This window comes from Maylandia zebra, linkage group LG15, assembly GCF_041146795.1.
Source record: "Maylandia zebra isolate NMK-2024a linkage group LG15, Mzebra_GT3a, whole genome shotgun sequence".
Lineage (NCBI taxonomy): Eukaryota > Metazoa > Chordata > Actinopteri > Cichliformes > Cichlidae > Maylandia > Maylandia zebra.
This window is the reverse complement of record NC_135181.1, coordinates 15,388,822-15,409,049: the sequence shown is the minus strand read 5'-3', so window position 1 is coordinate 15,409,049 and position 20,228 is coordinate 15,388,822. Positions and strand designations below refer to the sequence as shown.

Genomic DNA, 20,228 nt, shown 5'->3' with positions numbered 1-20,228 from the left:
GAAGCCCTGATGTGAAGGGATGCTCTGCTTCTCCCTCTCCCTCTCTCCCTTTCTCGCACTGCAGCAAGAAACACTCATCAAACTGCAACACGCATCTCACAGAAACCCTCAGATAAAGCAGTAGCAGCAGCAATATAGCCTGGGTTTCCTGTTAACACACAGACATGACACAGCGACAGCCAACAGCTTAACACTCTGCTCCCCAACTGGCTCTGCTCTCAGGTGGGCCACTGAGGTCTGCCAGATAAAAGCTTGCACTGCAGGGTATTAGGCGTTCTAGCCAGGGGGGTAGCTTTCTGTGTCGCTGCCGGCCCCCATTTAATACCTGTCTGACTGCCGGCCTGGTGTAAGTCAAGGATTTTGGCCTATGTGTCCTTGGGAGGTCAGGATCCGCTCAGGGCCATTTTGCATGCTGGGTCGACATCTTCAACATGTACGGGACTCCAAATGAGCCGTTCTGCTTAACATATTTGTCACGATCCCCTCCGTTTGTCACAGTGTAGCAGCAACTCTATTGTCACAGATATTGCTGTCGCCATTATCCAAGTAACACAGTGTCATTCAGAGGTCAGAGTTAACGCCGCAGGTTGTGTGTGAGAAGAGGATCATGTAACTGTAATGGTGGAGATGCCGTGACTACTACTGAATGTTCAATTAGTTCTGTCGCTCTTGTGTTTTTAGTCCAAAATTGACAGACAGTGGGTAGCGAGAAGCCTGCACACAGTAAAGCCTTTTCAACCTTCAACACATCTATGCATTATAGACCAGTTTGTTTCCTAAAACCAGAGAGTCTTTATGAACCACCTCATATTATGCTCACCAGTGAACATGATGTGTTTACCCACTGAGGTCATGGTCCAATTAGAATTTATATCATTTTGTTTAATAAAAAAAAATATATCTAAAACTTCCACAGACTGGCTGTTGATTCATTCCTTTGACAGCATGAGGGCCAGCATGAGGGGCCCCTAAATGTCCATGTATATCCACGTAAATGCCTTCTATCCAGCTCCTTCCAATTCTTCCCGCAAAATACACTGTCCCCTTAGATTAATAATTCTGAGAATGATTTTCTGTGTTGTGTTGGGCATGACCAGCTCAATAGCTTTGTTTGATGCAGAAAATTTTGCCTAACATATATTTGAGGATGAAGACGACTGTATTTGACCATCTTTTCATGTAATTGTCTTGTTTGGAAGGCTATGAATAGGAGTTTCGTCATGTGGTTCATAATCAGAATCATTAAATTCAGAACTGATTTCAAGATGGTCTTCATCTCCTTATGCTTCCTCATCCTCTATGATCAAAGTGGAGTTCTAAAATGTATGTGTTTTTATTAGTATCTATAAAGATTTTTTTTTTTATCTTTCTTTATTTTTCGAGAGAGTGAGAACTGTGATCAAAATAATCTCCACCATTAGGATCATCTCTGTTTCTCTTCTCTATCACTGCTAGATGCCAGTAGTGCGACTCATTTAAACTATCGTAGTTGGTTGTCTGTTTGGTCCCACGGTATTTGAAAAATTCATATCTGCATGACATTAAAACTACCCATTACTGTTAAATGCAAGTATGCTTAGAGTGTGCTGTAGAGTTTTTTATCGCATGGGAAGGCTAGACCAGATCAGCAGCAATGCCGCAACCCACCCCTGGGTCTCACACGGTGACTAAGTGGATGTGCATGTTATAGATTCAGGTTAAAATATGCTGCTTATAATAACCACACTTTGGATCTTAGCAACCAGCTTTGCTCTTGTTTTGGATGTGGCTCAAGGTTAAATAGAGCATGTACTTGTTGAGGATATACAGCATAGCATGTCTGTGCTAAAATACATGTGTGCCCTGGGTCCTTGAGAAGCACTCTACCAGAGGCAAAGCTCACTGGTTTTTCCTCAGCTGGCCTCATTGTTGATCTCTGGCCCCTGCAAACGCATTAAAGCAATATTTGCCACATCCAGGCCAGTGTATTTTCTGAGAGGAGTCCTTTTCAGCCGCTGATATGGCTTAGCTTAAATCCCCTGGCCTTGTGACGACACACCAACGCAAATGGGCCAGACAGAGGAGGGTTCAGGATTTAGAAAGCCAAAGATGAGGAGGCTTCTAATTATGCTTCCTCTTCCCTGTCTCCTCAAATCATAAACAGCTCAGTCGTTAAATCACAAGCTTGAAATGATTTGGACTTCAGAGAAAAAAAAATCACATACTCGTTCAAATTCTAGATTATATTTATGGTTTCGTGTTGTTTGCGAAAACTGACCTTTTTGGGATTAAATATTGAAAAAGGTAGCATTTCCTCAATGTTGTGTGAAATGTTTGATGCTCTGTATTTCACCATTATACCCAGATTTGTAAAGATTTTACTTGTGAGCTGACAAATGTGAGACGTGTTTTTAATTGCTGTGTCACAAACAAGTGGACTATAGGCACAATCTTCAAAATGTTAGTGTTTGTGACCACGCTTTTACTCCTAAACTGATTTCCAGGCCTCAGTCTGAGTTTTAACCCTAAATATAGGATCAATAATAATAATAATGATAATAATAAGTTATTTTCTGCCCATTCAAATATATTGCGCCTTATACTCCTGTCATTATTCTCATACCTACATCTATTTTACTAACACAAATTCTCCACCTTCCTCTCTTCATTGTTTCCTTTAAAAAAAATTTTTTTTTGCATGCCTTCCCTTTCTGCATCATCTTCTGCATGGCTGCCTCATTTTTTTGACTGGCTTGGATGTGAGTCAGGGTTCCTGCGGTGAAATGGGAGACCATGCAGAGGTCACCGTGGGTGAGCGCCAAGACTCTACATGCAAGCCAGACAGGACGAGAGAAGCTGTGTGAAGAGAGTGTGCTGAATCCATTTTGGTGGTCATCTTTGAGGAGGAGGATGAAAGGTGGGGAGGGGGTACCTGGACCAGTGAAAGGGCTAACTGCTATGTTGCTTTGGTACCTAACAGATTGGCTGCTTAGCTTGTTGATTGACAAGCTAGCTGGCAGAACAAGGAGAGTCTGGGCTCACAGCTTTGCAGTACTGCCAGCAGGCATGGATGAGGCTCTGAGGTCCACCAAAGGCCGAGATGAGTAATAAGTCATGTAACTCTGGCTGCCATGAATTCTTCCTTCCCTGAAGCATCTTGACTTGGAAAAGAGGGAGAGGGAGGGGGATGTTAGGAGGAAAGAGGCAAAAGATGATGAGAGGTGTGGGGCAAGAGGAAGATTAGGGAATATCTACATTATGGGGAAAGGTATTTACATCCGTTTGGGGTGACATATGCTTCCATCTTTGTCCCCCACATGTGCATAAATGTGGACACACGTACAGGAGTCTTTACATTCATGTGTGATGCTTGAGCTTGAGGAGAGAGCGCTGTGCAGGAAGTTGTCCAATCCGGTCCAGCTATGCCGCTGATCCCAGGCCGTTGACTCTGTTCCCAGGCCTTGTCAGGTCCAGCTTCTCTCCCTCTTTGGCCTCCTCTGAGTTTCTAAACCACCCCGAACCACAACACCCACGTTTAACTCTGTCACGGAGTTGACAACTTGGCCCCAACAGCTCGCTAACCACATTACCTGAACTCACCACAGTCATTATCCTGCACCGGGCCCACTGAAGCTTGAAAGTCATTCCAGGTTCTCTGCTAGCAGAGGTTAATAGGTGTGTATGGACGTGAGATTACATCCCAAAGGCTGCATGGCATCTGGCAAATCCCAGAAATCAATTCTTTCCAGGGAACAGCTTGGAAGAACGGTTACCAGAGGGTATTTTTTTCCTCTCTTTTCTTTATTATTCAGTTCACGTTTCCCAACTTGCACATCAGATTTAATGATAAAAGACACCCACAGGTGTCCAGAACATTGCTGTGCATCTCAAGACATAAAAGCATCAACAGCACACCTATGAACTTAACCCTAAATGCCCTTAAAATGGCTCTTAACTTTTTATTTCAGATTTGATTATGGGTTAATGTTTCTCAGGCTGACATTAAAATGGTGCTGGTAAAACGTTTCACTTTGAAACACCTATGAAGCAAGTCAAAGACAAAACTTCAACAGATAGGCATTTCTACTGAGTAGTCATGTCATGAATCTTTGCTAAGTAAAAAATATTATAATCACTAGAAGGCCATTGATTTGTCAGAGTGGACAAAAAACAGACATTTCTACATGTGCATATAAAAGAATCCCCCACTCACCCTGCAGGTGGTCTTTGTCCTTCAAGCTTGGGTTCTCTCCTGAAAGCCTGGGATCTTGAGAGTCCTGCGCAGTATATCAGCTGTTCCTAGGACTGGAATCTTCTGGACAGAGATCTCAGACAGACCCATTCTCCCAATGTGGGAGTCTCCGCCCGAGCGTTTCATTTGTCCTTCATCCATCAGGGTCACGGGAAGGCTTGAGCCTATCCCAGCTATCACAGGGTGAGAAGCGGGGTACACCCTGGACCACTTGCCCTCTGTCATGGGGCTACCACAGAGAAACAGACAACCATTCACTCTCACATTTTCAAAAGTCAACAACACTCTGCTGGCTTGATAATTGCAATTTCAAACCTCTTCTGGCATTAACATTAGAATAAAAATTGCGCGCTGGGAGTTTCATAGCATGGGTTTCCATGGCTGAGAACCTCCTCTAGGTGTAATGTGTAGGTGGCCGAATACTTTCATCCACATAGCTGGCATGGATCCAGCATTATTGAATTTTTTCCCCTGTCCCTTTCAAGGTTGTGTCCTTTTTAACACTAATTTTAGATACCCCACTGCAAGTCCTGTCCTGAACACCCTAATTTTGTATCTGCAATTTTATATGGACCTTAAATTTGCAAAGAGAGGAAACAGGAACCTCTCTGTCAAACTGACCTTACTGACATCACGATAATTGGAATTGGACCTTCTCTAGACCCAGAGACCAAAAAGACATTTTCAGTGGAGCGCCATTAAAATCATGCTCCTTGGGGTGATTTTGATACTCACAAGGGCATATACCATAAATTAGTCCCTGTCATGCACTGCCACCCAACTTACTAAATACACAGGCCATAACATTGTCTACATTTTGTGATTAGATGAGGACTTTTCAGAGCAAACTGAAAATACTACGCTGGCTGAAGGCCGTGTAATACTGCCCAAGGTGACCTATAAAGAGAGATCTGACAAATATAAATCAGGCGGTCAATGGTTTTAGTTATTGTGGTTAGAATCATGGAGGTTTCTGATCTACCACCTATAGGTGTGATTAACTGTCAGGGCAATGCATTAATTGAAATATACATGTGACAAATTAACATTAAACTTTAAATCAGACAGTTCTGCATGGTCCTAAATATGATTCAGTGACTGTGGCATAAAATAAAATAATATCCATAAAGGCAAAATCTATTTGAACTTCCTTCTATTAGTCAATTAAACATAAAGAAAATGAAAATTGTTGCCCTAATGCACAACCCAAATGAAACTGAGTGGTTGTGTATCGTCTGAGGTTCTGCTTTACATAAAGTCCTATATACTCCCAATTTGCTTGAGACTGCTAGTAACTGTCAAACCAAATGTGTCCAGGATGTGATTTGGAAAGCCAGGTTTTTGGCCACAAAGAGTATGGTTGCTTACACAAACATTACATCACACTCCAAAAAATGAAATTGGGTGATTGTTACATGTACAAGATTCAAACTTGTAATTTGAACTAAATAATTTCATATTTCTATGGTGAACATAATTAAATCATGTAGCATCTGCATGAAATTCAGCAACTTCATTTGTTGTTGAGATGACATGATGCAATCTAGTAAGAGTGGTTAGTTGCCTGGACTCACGAACTTCACAAGATCACATTAGATGTCAAACTGCAGGAAAATCGCTGAAGTTTTAAGAGGCAAGCAGCTACACCCACACCACGTGTATGCTATTGCTATTTATTGTGGTTTAGCCCAGCGGTCCCAACTTCCTCGGACCGGTACCGGTCCGTGAGTCGTTTGGTACCGGGCCGCGAGAGTTGAGGCTCAGGTGTGAAATGTATGGTTTTCAGGGTTTTTATCGGTTTTGAGCGTTATTTTGTTATCGTTTTTGTCGTTAACTCGGTTTTCCTGGGTCTTTTCACGTGTGTTATGAATAAATCTTCTTTTTTTCGGTACCGGTACTAGTTTTATTTTGTTGTATTTATCCACGACACCTTAAAGGCCGGTCTGTGAAAATATTGTCGGGCATAAACCGGTCCGTGGCGCAAAAAAGGTTGGGGACCGCTGGTTTAGCCTGTCAAGGACAAAAACGTACAGAAAATTCTGGATCAAGCCTTGTAATCATAGCTTTCCTAGTTTTGTTAAGCCTGGATTGACAGCTTTGTGGTGTGATGGGTTGTGCTGTTGCCTCACAGCAAGAAGGGCCTGGGTTCAAATCCACAATCTGGTTGGTTTGCTGTGTGTAATTAGAGTTAGTTTAAATGATGATTCTAAATTACCCATGAATGTAAGTGCAAATGGTTGTTTGTCTCTATGAAATCATCAACCTGCATGGTCATTAAGCAAGACTAGCAGTAACTGCCTTGATTAACAAAGTAGTTGTTCAAACAATAAGATTTCATTGCTTTTTCCTGAAGTTTTTAACTTGTGTCGAATCAATTAAAAGAAATTTTACTCTGCATACTTAAATAAATCACTTCAAGGCAATGTAAGTATATTACGTTGATCCAACGTAATGTGATTACATCAAACCACCAAATGCCAAATGTGTTGGTTTGACATGGTCAAAAATGGGTTATTGTACTTGGTTAAATCACGTGGAAATAGGTGCCATGATTAACTTGTGTTTATCCAACAACTGATTTTTTTTGAGTGCAGGCGTGTCACTACGAATAGAGATGGATGGGTGTATTACCTTCCTTTCCACACGGTGTAGCTGAGACAAAATGAAGGCCGGGTTAGCCAGAGATACTTCACAGAATAACACATTTTATGGTTGTATTTAAGTGGCTTCAGTTAAATCTGAAAATGGATTCTGCATACAAAACGGGATTTCTAGATACATGGTATTTTATTTATTTATTAACTCCGTCATGTAGCAGAGGTCCTTCCTTAAACTTCCAAAAGTCCAAGCTGACTGATTATCACACGGTGAACCCATTAACAAGCGTTTTGGGTTTTGTTTGGGTTTTTTTTTTATTAGTATTCTGCTTTAAGGGCAGAAAATCTCTACGCTTAACTCCTTTGCATTAGGAGCCAATTATACAGCTGAAAAAAAATGACCCAGGGTAGTTTGGTGTCCAAGGTTGTTTGTGCTGACATTCTGCTTTTCAAATGCCAGTCTGTTAATTATGCAAATGGACCACAGGGCCTCTGTTCAACATATACATAGGCCCCCTTCATGTGTTCACAGTACCATATATCGTGTGAGTTATTAGAGTCAGCCGTCTCTTTTCCTAGATACAATAAAAACTGAAATATGAACAAGGCTCCTTCGGCTGCAGCGAGCCTCCCTTTCCAGTGTCCCTCTCAGACTTTCAGGCCCTCACTCTCCTCCCCTGTCCTCTTTTTCCTTGTGGTGCAGTTCTTTGCACAGCGATGCTATGCGACACCGGCCAGCTTTAGAGGAGGCGAGTCCACATTGCATTAATTCTGTGCAGAGCAAAATCCAGTATCAGATGTAATGGGTTTGAATCCAAAGCCCTGGAGCAATGTTCTGTGCTGCTGTAATGGTGGTGGGAGTAGGCAGAGATCCTGCACTCATCAGAATGGTGCCTAACACACACACACACAAACACACACTCACTCTCTCTTTCTCTCCCAATCTATCTCTCTCATTCTCATGTTTTCTCTCTTGTTCTTCCCATTTTCCAATCCTCCCTTAATTTCTCTCCCTTCACTGGAGCAGACCAGAGGTGTACACCACCCTGCCTCTTACTCGTCCCAACCTCCTTGCCATGTTGTTGCCTAATTACTGTCTCTAAACAAGGGTTTTGTCCCCAGCAGTCCTCAATTAAATGTCTGCTGCTCATTCGCAGATGGATAATTGTTTTGGGGGGTTTTTTTTCCCTTCCTCGCTCTCTTCCCCTTTTTCAGCTCAGGCCACATTTAGTCAGGTATTCTGCAGAAGGCATCAGGGAATAATGCTAAAAAAGCCCGAAGGTAAGTTTCCCTTTTCTTGTTTACTTTTTTCCACCTCTTATTTTAATTAAGGAACAGCATCCCACCGTGAGCAGGGGAACATTTCCAAGACGACATATGATTGGTGCAGGGAGTTAGAGTCAAACTGCCTGCTCCAAAAAATGCAAGTGACATAAATCCATTAAGTCTTTCTTAAAAGAAAAAAAAAGAAGAAAGACTGAACTTTGACTAATCAAACACACATTTGGTTTTAAATGAAATATTTGACCTATATTAAATGATGAGGTACATCGCCATAAAGTGGTGTTTAACTTTGTGGAACCCTGTAAAACTTGCAGCTGCACGCTTTATCATGCATTTAACAACTTCAGCCTGCTGTTTTCTTTTTAGGAATGGGGGCAGGCTTGGGATCATTGGAGTGGAAGTAAAGCTTTACGGCTCTTTGGTGACAACATCCTGCATGTTTTATGGCATTGGAAGTATCTGTTACTTTTTCCAGCCATTTCACCAGTCCAGAGACTTTGGGGAAATTATGAAATCAAAATAACAAAGGGCATTTATGCAGAAATATGTCCTTGTTTGTCTCTGAGGTTGAGTAGGTTATCCTCTTTATGCTGTGTTTGCATTTACAACAGCTAAATTTGCTTTCCGTAGTTTTGTGGGAGATTCCCCTGCCAGAGTCCCCAGCAGCCTAAAGACAGAGTTTAAGTGCCTCTAATGCTGTAAAACACAAACACCCAGAACAGGCGGCTGTCCTCTGGCTGCACCCCTTTCTCTTCTTTCTATCTTGGGAAAACAAGGGGATTCCCTGCGCTCACCACAAAGATGAGGATGCATATGTTTACGGCTCTCTCTGTCTACCGAGGCTCCGCTTTTTATTGTGATGGATGGTGAGGCAAAAGGGGAGAGCGATGGCCCTTGCCTCCCCGTCACCTAGCCATGAACAGCGAGCAGCTCGACCGACAGTGAGGTAATTACACCATCATTATAACACGCACTTGTGCACAAGCATACTTATTTGCACACTACATAAACACAGTCCTCTACACACCAGATGGGGTCCCCAATGTCTTCAGCCTGATGACTCCCTCCCTCCCCTCCTCTGTACATCTCTCCTCTACTATCTTTTTTTCTCAGTTTCCCTCTCTATGCCAACTAGGGAATTCCAGCCTTCCAGGAAAGCTTGCCAGCTCTGGACCACAGAGTGTGTCTGCGAATATTTGTGTATGTGTGTGTGAGAGAGCAAGAGAAAGAGAGAGGCACCGTCTGTTTGCATTGTATGTGCACATATGCGCAGTTCATCTGGGCATGCTAATCCTCACTATTAACAATTGGTAAGTATTTAACACTGGTGTCTCATTGACAAGCTGACAGATGTGTAAGCTTTTGTGATGCTGTGCTGGAGGGAAGAATACCGGACATCTGTATTATCGCACTTTACCTCATAATATAAAGCACCTAGAGGCAACTACTGTTGTGATGTGGCGCTATATAAATAAAATTTCATTGAATTGAATCGAATTGAACATGTTTTTCAGCGTTTCTAAAAGAAAGTCAAAAAAAGCATTGACTCTTTCTTTTTTCCCCTCCCTTTTTTCTCTGTGTGTTGGTGTACTACGTTGTTTTGTCTGTGAATCTTGGGTGTGGCCTTCTCCAGACCCTCGCTTCATTCAGGTTCTCATCACCCTTCTGTAAATCGTACCACCTCTTTGATGTATTCATTTCAAAGAAGACTATTTCCAGTGCTTTGCATTTTGGGGTAAATAGTTTTGAATTTGTCTGTCAGTAATAATAAAATGATTGCACCCATTTTATTTGTATATTGTATATGTAAGGTTTTTGACTGTGTGCATTGTTTTTTTTTTGTTTTTTTTTTTGTTTTCTTGTTTTTTAAAGAAAAAGTACATGAAGATGCGTGGTATGTATTCCATGGCCTTAATAAATGTGAATTTAAAGAGAGAAAAAACAGGACCGGGAGCATTTAGCTCGGACAGGTTATGTAACTGGTATCCAACTGAGGTATGCAGTGCAAGGCAACAGTGCACAACAGGACATCAAACTTCCAGGGAAGATCAGGAAGGCGTTCAATAAGCCCTTGAATGTCTTGTTTCATGTCCTTGTCAGAGCACCCCTGATGCTTCGCTGTGTAACAGATGAGTAAGAAAAGAGTGGAAACTGTGCCATGCACTTGGTTGGGTCATTGGACAGGAATATGGCAACACTGATAAAAAACCTAGAGGAGCTGTCTCATTTCTTCCTCCTTTAGTGTGCTCATATACCTGTGCTGATGAATTATGATAGATTCCCCCCCCCCCCCCCCCCCCCCCCAATGAGAATAATACACCATGGAAGCATGAGGCCAGTCCATAAATAGCGGCGGTGCTTTTTTCCCCGGGGATGTAGTTGCATTTTTACAGGTCAGACTGTGATCTCCTCTTAAGCCTTTGCATTGAGACACAGCCGCAACATCTCTAGAGTGTTGACCTTGCTGTTTGAGGGCCCCCCTTTAATCTAATAAAGCAGGTGGCATCTTAAAAAGGAAGAGCTGGACGGAGGAAGGGGCTTAATTGGGTTTTCAGATCGTAGAAAGGATGCTGTTATTAATCACGTTTTAGGGTCCATGAAGCCTTCCTAGCTCCGAAGGATGCATGACATATAAACTGAGTGACGTCTGCAGACGTAACTACTGTTAATCAGTCTCCCTAAAAGCCTTCTCAGAAAATAATGGTCTCCATAAGAAATAATCTAGGATCCACACTACAACCGTGGCTGGCGGCCAGCAGAGTGATGTGTGCGGTTTAAACGGCCCCCGCATCCTGCCCGCTTATCTGTAGGTGTCCCGATGATCGCTCGGCGTTCTACTCCTCTCGTCTATTTATTTATTTATTTATTTTTTGCTGTATCCCAGCCCTCCTCCAGAGCTTCCTCCTCCTCCTCTTCCTCCTCCTCCCCTCCCTCTCCCGACTAAGTTCGATGCGATCGGCTCTGGGCCCTGCCGTGAGTTCTCGGTGCGGGCGACAGCGCTGCTGAACATGGCGTCAGACGGGATGATTTTAACGAACCACGACCACCAAATCCGGGTCGGAGTCTTGACAGGTAAACGCAGAAATGTCCACCGCCCGTTTCATCTTTCGCTCATGTTTCTGTGAATTCATTTCCGCCGGCTGCCGGCCCGGTTCTTCATACGTGTCGGCTGGCTTTGCTTGGCGGCGGCGGCGGCTCTGAGTCTCTCGCTGATTTTTTTTTTTTTCAGCCTCTTGAAGGCGACGCTGATTTAAAGCCGGGTCTTGGGGTTTTTTCCCCCCTCTCTCCTCTCTTACCGGTATGCATGACAACCAGTGCTAATGTGGTAAATGTGGGCTCTGCATTGGCGTGTGTAGATTTCTTGTCGAGCCGTTTTCCCTGCTGCTGATGCTGAAGAAGAAGAAGCGCTCAGTTTGTGCATTGAATAATTCATGCCCCTATCTGCTTGTCAAAGCTGAGAATTACAGCTGACCGTGTGTTGTGTCGATACTGAAGATGCTCAGCCTCTATGTTGCATTACGGACACCCAACTGACCACAGCATTTTTTTAAGTGCTGCTCACGACAGTTGCTGAAGGTGGATGTGGTGGTGATGATGATGAGCGCATCTTTGGCCTATTTAGAGCAGTGGCTGATGTGAGAAATTCAGTGAAATGAGTGTTAGACGGCTCACTGGGGGTTATTTTGTGAATGACATTGCCGACCGAGAAGTTTGGGCTGTATGATAACAGCTCTGGCTCGGTTTGGTAGGGCTGAACACACCGGTGAATCCCGACATTCCTCTGAACGCAGAGCGATGACGGCGCGTCTCTCGCTTACCAACACTGGAAACGTTCTGCGTTTAGATGCGATGTGAGGCTATGAGACGGCGGATGGTGTTGGATCTGGTCGCCGCCGGCCTTCATTTTACCCATATCTGTCACGCGCGCGTGTGTGTGTGTTAGACTGCTGCTTTGTCATGTTTCAAATCGGTAAAGCATAAGGCGAGGCGAAAATCAGCAGTTGTGGTCATGATCGGAAAGTAAATGAAACAGATTTGCTTTTTTTAGTGATATGGAGCGAGGGAGGGAGGGATGGAGACGATATCGGTGCTGGTAGTGGGAGCATGATAAAGGCTGTGCAAAGGAATACCCCCCCCTCCACCCCCCCTCCAACCTTCCCCCCTCACCCCCTCCCTTTCCCTCTCTCTTCCTCTCCGTGTCCATGAGGCTGGATCGATCAATATTTCATGAAAAGCCGTGATCTCTCTCACACACATATGGTATTCCTCCGTATGGAAATCCAGTACGGAGGAGGTAGTAGGCGGTTTGCAGCGATGGAGGAATGACTGTGTAGACCCTCTGCTGAAATCTGCCAGGGAAACCCCCTCCATCACCAACAACAACACCACCACCACAACCACTCGTCTCCATCTCCATCCCTCCTCCTCCTCTCCCTCCTCTCCTAGCGCTGGAGGAAAGAGGCAACGCGCTGTCCGTGGTGCTGAAATCCAAGCGTCACTCACAAATCAGTGCGGTACTGACCCTACCACAGTAAATACTGCATGAGGTAGATACAGCCGGGAATGTAGCGGAGGATAAACGCATCCCAAGCCACTTTGATTTCTCTTCTTATCTACATCATCGTTTTTGGGCTGTATGATGGGGAGTTCCAAAGAGAAATAGTCATCGGCTGATGAGGATTTGGCATTAAAATTGGAAGTAAGCTTTTCTTGTGGATTCTGATTATGTTGGTGGCTGTTAGGTGGCTTATGTTCATCACCAACTGGAGGTCAAAGGATACTCATCCCTTTTTCATTTTTTTTAAACTGACATTAAGGCCCACGCCACATTAGAGTCTGTTAATTTCTGTGTGTGTCATCAGTCACTTAAATCCCCAACTGTATCCCCAGCAAACTGACAGATTGCCAGTTTGATCTTGCTGTGCAGTGTTGACAATTCCCGCATACATATGCCGATGTTGAGACGCACAGAGACACAACCGACAGCTTATTTGTCTTTTTGATGTATTTGTGTGTGCATATGGAAAAGGAAGGCTCGCACTGTCAGGTGAAACAAAGCATCAAAGGCGTGAGGGGAAAATCCTGCAGGAAATGGTGCACAATGGCATTAAGTTCCCATGTTGTACCTGACCCCTGGTCTTTTAAGACTCTAATCATGCTAGGATTACTACAATAACCTCTGCGTGTTTTGTTTTGGGTGGGTTTTTTTTCTCCTTTTGGGGAATTTACTGAGAGATGATGTATTTTGACAGCAAAAAAAAAAAACTCCCCTGCTGTGATGCCAGAAAGAAGCAAAGCATTCAGGTTGACTGAATCTCTCTTACAACTCAGAACCTTGTTGCTAAGCCTCAGTCTTCTACATCGACAGTGTTCATTCCGAGTCTGCTATGGTATGGGCCGTGTGTGTGAGCAGAATGCTAATGGAGTCTGGAGCGTTGCTCAATCTCCTTTTCTGCCAGGGTCAAAGGTCACCCGTCCACTCCTGCATTCAGTCACCAGGGAGCAGATGAGACCTTGGCTCATCCTCCTCCATCACTTAGCCCCACATCTCTTTAGACAGGTGACAGAGCCCAGGGGACATCTCTGTTTAGACCCTGGACACAGTGCAGGAGAGGTGAGCTGGCATCTCCAAGTGTGTGTGTGTGTGTATTAGAGAGAAAGAGAGAGAGGGGGGGGAGGTAATGTATGTATTTTGTTGAACGTTTGAAGAAGAGGTGGGGTTTATTTGTGAGGAGAGGGAGGTAGAAAACTGGATAATTGGGGTGAACATGCTGTCACTTGTCAAAGATATCACATTGAAAATATGAGCTTTGTTAGGAGTGGATGAAAGCTTCTCACGCTGAGCTCAACCTTTGTGTGTGCTTGTATTGTTTTTTTGCGTCTACCTGTATGTAAGTGCTTGTGTGGTTGTGTATTTTTATGCATGATTGCTCAGTGGCTACTTTCGAACTGTCTGTGTTTCTTCCACTTTACCGTGAATTTTAATTGTCCTATGCCTCCCACCCTGGGCCTGCCTCAGGGTCTGAGCACTCATCTACGCACTCACTTCCTGTGAGTGTGTTCTTGTTTGTTGCATATGCATTTGCGTGCTCCATTCAAACACTCACATGTCCTATATTTCTTGCTAAATTAGTGGTCTGACTTGGCATGATGTATATTATGCATTTACAAAATGTACTTTGTATAAAAATATGGCAAAAATTTTGACTATTCTATGACATCTTGCCTTCTGAGGTCCAGGTTCGCTCCAGTTTTTGTCTGAATTGTGTGTGTATGTGTGTGTCCTTTGCATGCACAGTATGTGCATTTGCATGTGACTCCGCTTTGCTCTTCATCTTTGTGTAGTAATACCAAGCTCTGGCTGGGAAACACAGCTTCCAAATCCCCCCAGCCCCAAATATAGCCTCTGTATGCATACCTCCCATGATCACGCACACTGAGAGAGTGTGTAAGAGAGAGACTGAGTGAGAAAGAGAGAGAGAGAGCAGCAAAAGGCATTCAGTGGCTTTTAATCTGTGCAAAGCTGGCACGTATGTGTGGGACCATACAGTATTATTACACGGCAGCGCCCCGTGCAAACGCCACGGATGCTCTTGGATGTGTGGCTTGATTCGCAGCCCACTGAAAACTCCATTGATGGTGGATGTTGTGTGTGGGTTAACGCTAGCCTTTCCTCAAAGAGACTTGGACACAACCTAACCACCAAGCTTCCGACGAAGAGCCGAGGCAGGAAAGCTCCACTGTGCGACAGTCAGCACATGTTTTTCCCTCTCCGATCTCCTTGTACCCCTTTCTCGGTCTTGTCTCTACCTCCCCACCCCACACATATATTTTTTTCTCTTTTTCTATCTTCCTTGGTTTTAAGAACTCAGAGAGGCTCAGGGACATGTGGGCATCTCTCCAAACTTACATGTCTATCAGAAAGACATGAACTGACAGTAGGCAAGCTTCCCAAAACAACCACATTTAGATCACGCTCTCCATTCCTCTCTTAAGTAGAACTAATTCTGTGAATCTCATCAGAATGAATGAATGAAGCATTCATTTGGAAAGGATGGTGGTCTTTTTTTTTTTAATCATATGAAGTCTGCATTTTATTGCTGAGTTAAAGACCCAACATGCTGTCCTAAAAATGAGACAGAACAACAGAAAAAAGAAGTAGGAGAGTAAAGTAATTATTTTTTGAACATATATGTATTTCCCCTGCTTATTGAACAGTGCCCCAAAAATTTCAACCACAAAAATTTTGCATTAGTTCCCTTCAGCCTTAATGTATTTTGCTCGTGTGCAAGTGTGCAGGCTCACGGGATTGCGGAGATGTAAGTGTACCTTCTTGTGTGTGTGCTTGTCTGGCTGCAGATGGGATAATAACTATTTAATCAGCTTTTCCACGTAATTTAATCTCTGGAGTTTATCCCAAACTCACCTTAACAACTTAGGTGCTAAAGAGGCTCTCAAGAGTAACAGGAGTCAAGTCAGCAAGAGGTGGAGCAGCTTGCCAGCGTACCTTGACCAAAATGCTATCGGGTGTCACCAAACAACACGGGTGTGTGCCAAATAATGGAGCAATTTCCTCTTAGTGTCTATTTATGACTCAACAAAGCAAAGTGCAGTTTTTGGCATTGTGGCCATTCCCATCTTGGGCTTTTTTTTAGAGCCAACAGTGACGGCATTTAGACAATATGGTCATTATTATTGCTGCATTAATTGGCAAGCTACAGGGAGGTTGGCAAACTGCATCCATAAATTGTAGGATTGAATCACACAGATACCTGATAATTAGTGTTAAATAACATATAAATAAAAATGTTGGCAAACCAAAACAAGGAACACATGTTCTGCATGGTCTGTTTTTACAATTAACTGCAAGCCCTGTAATTCATCTTTCATTAAGTGCAGCAGCAGCACTCCCAGTATGGCCTAGAGTTCCAGTTCCATGTCTGAATTAGGGGAGGTGAAGGGCAGCAATGCTAAGTTACTAATGAAATAGTAGAAATGAACTAAAGACAACAACACCGCAAACATGGTTGAGAGGTTCAGCTCAGTCATTCGGCAAACAGATATCGGCTACAGCTGCAATCAGAAGCTGTTTCTTATTTACGGCCTAATGAAATTAACATTAAATAAGGGAGAATTTATCAATAGATACCAAATCCATTTTTATACCAGGCTGTAAACTATTCATGTAGGCATATTTTATGCTCTAAAGCCATTTTAATATTGGAATCTATGGGGATTGACTTGGTTTTGGAGCCAAGTGGCGATTCCAGGAACTGCAATGTTTTTGGCACATACGTGTTGGTTTTATTTTTCATCCCCCAGGGGCTGTTGCTTTGTTGCAAACAAGCAAATGGACATTTTTTTTGCTGGTGGGAAGCCATTGTGGGATTACCTTATGGCTTCAAGCATTAAACAAACAAGAGCCAGGAGACTGATCAGTGTTGTCTGCAAATGTTAAATGAAATAGGATCTTAAAGAAAGGTTTTGGCTTCTTGTAGAGTGTGCATGTTCTCCTCTAGCCTGTGGATTTTCAGCAGGTGCTCAGGCTTCCTCCCACAGTCTGATGAGATGAAGGTTAGGTTAACCTAATCGGCCCGTAGGTGTAAAGGTGTGTGATCTGTGTTTGACTGGCAACCTATCCACAATGGACACCGATTGTCACTAAGGAAGGATGTAAAATGACAGTGCGTGGCGGTACTGGATGGATAAGTGATATGGGATATGTAGTTTAGCCTATTTTTATATGAAAAAAATGTGATATAAGACAGATTTAATTCGAAATTTGCATCCTTTTCAGTTAAACTCTTTGCTTTTTAATAACAGCACTATGTACTGAAAGAAGCAAATAACTGTTTACACACTTTTCTGGTTGTCTGTACAGTTAACAGCAGTACAATCTTTCAATCTGGAAGATGTTCTCAAACTCATTGTAGCTGTTGTAGTGTCGTGTTTTCTTCATTTGGCCAGTTATCCATAGGCAATGGCAAAAAATGCACAACTACACTACAAAGCAAGCTCAAAAAAGTCATTGCTAACTCCCTCGTGGCCACCAGCCTGTCATTGATCCCATTAGCATCACAAGATTATTATCATTCCTTCCCATTTTCCACTTCGCTGACGCTTAGACAGGCAAACGTAATATCCTGACAAAGCTGACAGGATAACAAAAACACAAAATAAATGTTAACAGTCGGTTCTCTGGTGATATAAAGATACGTGGTTTGAATGGGAATCAGTGAGCCCCAGGCGTGTGTCTACCCACTAGCATGATTTTATTCCTCCTTTTTCCTGTTTTGACCCTACTCTTTGTGTCTGCGTACGGTTGAATCATCTATGAGCTGTTACTGGAGTGATCCCTTGCAATGATATGTGGGCATCTGTTCAACAATATGCTAGTCTGAGAGGGATACACTTGGAACAGAAGCGCTAAATCGGGAGAAAAAAAAATGAGCATATACTTGTTCCTGCTGCTTATTTCTCATCTGATTCCAGTATTTTTAGATCATCTCTGAGCCAAATCTGAGGGATTTCTTTGTATTTATTTAGACTTTGGTGGTTGTTGCCTGCATCATCACTGATGCGTAGGCTTCCAGCAGGCTTTCAAACTGGAAATGTTCATCATGTTACAATCCCATAGGCATGGAAGGCAAAGTGGTGCCGTTGTTAAAACGCAGGCATGCACCTTAATGGTTCCTCTTTGGACTCTACATCTATCTGAGCCCTTTATTTGCATGTGGTCAGACAAGGATTTGTCTTTTGTATGGGTGCAGCTCATACTGTAGCAGTAGGTAATACACAGACTGACCCTTTTCTCACTCGTTCTCTCTCTCTCTCTCTCTCTCTCTCTCTCTCACTCGCTCGCTCTCTGCATCAAATACACATACACACACAGCTGTCACAGCGGACAGCAGTAAGGCAGGCAGACCACATGACCAGAATAGACAATACGGGATCAGGGACACGAACACAGAATGAGAATTAAGTCTTCACTGCAAAGGAATTATTTTCAGCATCTAGTAGTGGGGATTGCAGGGTGTGCTGGGCCGGGAGGGGGGTGACTCCCCTCTACTCTCCTGTCCTCTCCTCTCCATTGCACACACCCCTCACTCTCTCTGGCTTTCTCTCTTTCTCTGTCTCTGCTTTCATAGCCCATGGAAATGATTCTCCTTTACTCTAAATAGTCTTCAGTTGGAATTGCGAGTTAGAACAAGAGGCAGACTGTATTGGCGGGGTCTCCTCCGCTTATGTAGGCTCTTGTCAACTCTCCAGAGAAGAGCTCCGTCGGAGCTGCCTGGAAAGCCATTCCCAGACTAAACGCGTAGGTGTAGGAGAGTTGGTTGGTTCCCACTCCCTCTAGGCATAAAGCAGTGCTACAGTCTGTCATTCATTTGACGCGATAAGCAGTTTAGACAAGAAAAGGACATTTGTGCTTGGTATTTTTAGAATGAAGGATTTGGAATTGTTAGCTTTGTGATAGTCTGGCTACCTGTACATGGTGTACCTCTCCTCTTGCGCAGTGTGGGTTGGCATAGGTATTATCCCACCACCTGTGACCCTAGGCAGTTAAGAACATAGATGAATGGAGCTTTTTAGTCGAAGCACTTAACTTGAAATGATTGATGATAAACAGGAAAGACTATCCTGACTGACAGGATATCTCTATGGCATCTGTGTGATGTTTTCTTGCCAACACATGCATGTCACTCTCCTGTTCCACCACATCCCAAAGGTGCTCTGCCGACTGTGGGAGCCATTTGAGTGCATAGAACTCATAGAGATTTTTTGAGCTTTGTGACATGATGTATTATCCTGCTGGAAGGAGACATCACGAAGATGGTGATCACAGTGTTTGCATAAAGGGACGTGATCAGAAACAACAGCATTATGCCACCACCACCAGTTTGAATTGTTGTGACAAGGTTGAATGGCGCCATGCTTTCATGTTCTTTATACCAAATTCTGACTCTAACATCTGAATATGACTACAGAGATCGAGACAAGGCAACATTTCTCCAGTCTTCTGTTGTCCAGTTTTGTGAATCATAGCCTCATGATTTAGGTCCTTGTTCTTAGCTGACCAACCCAGTGTGGTCTGCTGCTGCTGTAGCCCATCTGCTTCAAAGTTCAGTGTGTTGCACATTCAGAAATACTCATCTTCATCTCTTGGTTCCAGCAAGTGTTTATTTGAGCTGCTTTGCCTTCCTACCAACTTGAAGCCATTCTCCTCTGACTCGACGATCAACCCTGAGAGCTGTCGCTCACTAGATATTTTCTCCTTTACAGAAGGTGTTTGGTAAACCTCGAAGAGTGTTGTGTGGGAAAATCCCAACAGATCAGCTATTTCTGATGATGCCACATTCAAAGTCACTTAAATCACCCTTCTACTCCGGTCTGATGTTCAGTTTGAACTTCAGCAGGTTGTCTTGACCATGTCTACATGCCTAAATCAATGAGCTGCTTCCACCTGATTGGCTGATTAGCTATTTCCATAAAAGAACAGGTGAACAGGTGTACCTGATAAAATTTATTACAATTAGTTCTTAGCTACAAATTTCTAAAAAGGCATCATAAGGTCATGAGCTATTACCAGCTCTCTTGACTGAAATTATTATGTTATTATTATCAATATGATAGACATTTGCATACAGTTGCTTTAGTAAGTATTCGCATTTCGTTTAAACCAATTAAAAACAATTCAAACTTTTTGCACCAGTGACAAAAAATAAACTGAAAACTCTGTTTTACAAAAGTATTCAGACTCATTGTCATGACACTTGAGAGTCAGGTGCATATTGCCTATGATTGCCCTTGAGATGACTCTAGACCTTGATTGGAGCTCAGCTGTGGCAAACGTAATTAATTAAATGTAATTTTTAAAGGCACGCCCCTTTCTATAAGGTGCCACAATTATACTGTACATCAGGACAAAAACAAGCCATGAAGTCAAAGGAACTCTCTGAGTGTCTATGAAATATGTAGCAGTGAGCAAAAGTCTAAAATCCACTTCGAAACGTCTGAGTGCTCACTCAGTGGCCTCAATAGGAAGAAGTTTGGGACCACTGGGACTGCAGCTGTCCAGCTAAACTGAGTAACTGAGCACAACCGAGACTGAACTC

The 20,228-nt window shown here is 43.3% G+C and overlaps 1 protein-coding gene across 3 annotated transcripts in view; it reads left to right on the top strand.

The window, feature by feature from the left end:
- The first annotated feature begins 11,038 nt into the window (after positions 1-11,038).
- Positions 11,039-20,228, top strand: part of gphnb (gephyrin b) — a 111,669-nt gene continuing 102,479 nt past the window's right edge. For all 3 annotated transcript variants that reach the window (XM_004550455.4, XM_004550459.4, XM_004550456.4), the window contains exon 1: positions 11,039-11,184. In XM_004550455.4, the coding sequence (XP_004550512.1) occupies positions 11,121-11,184 (64 nt within the window). In that variant the 5' untranslated portion in view covers positions 11,039-11,120. The remainder of the gene's footprint in view (positions 11,185-20,228) is intronic.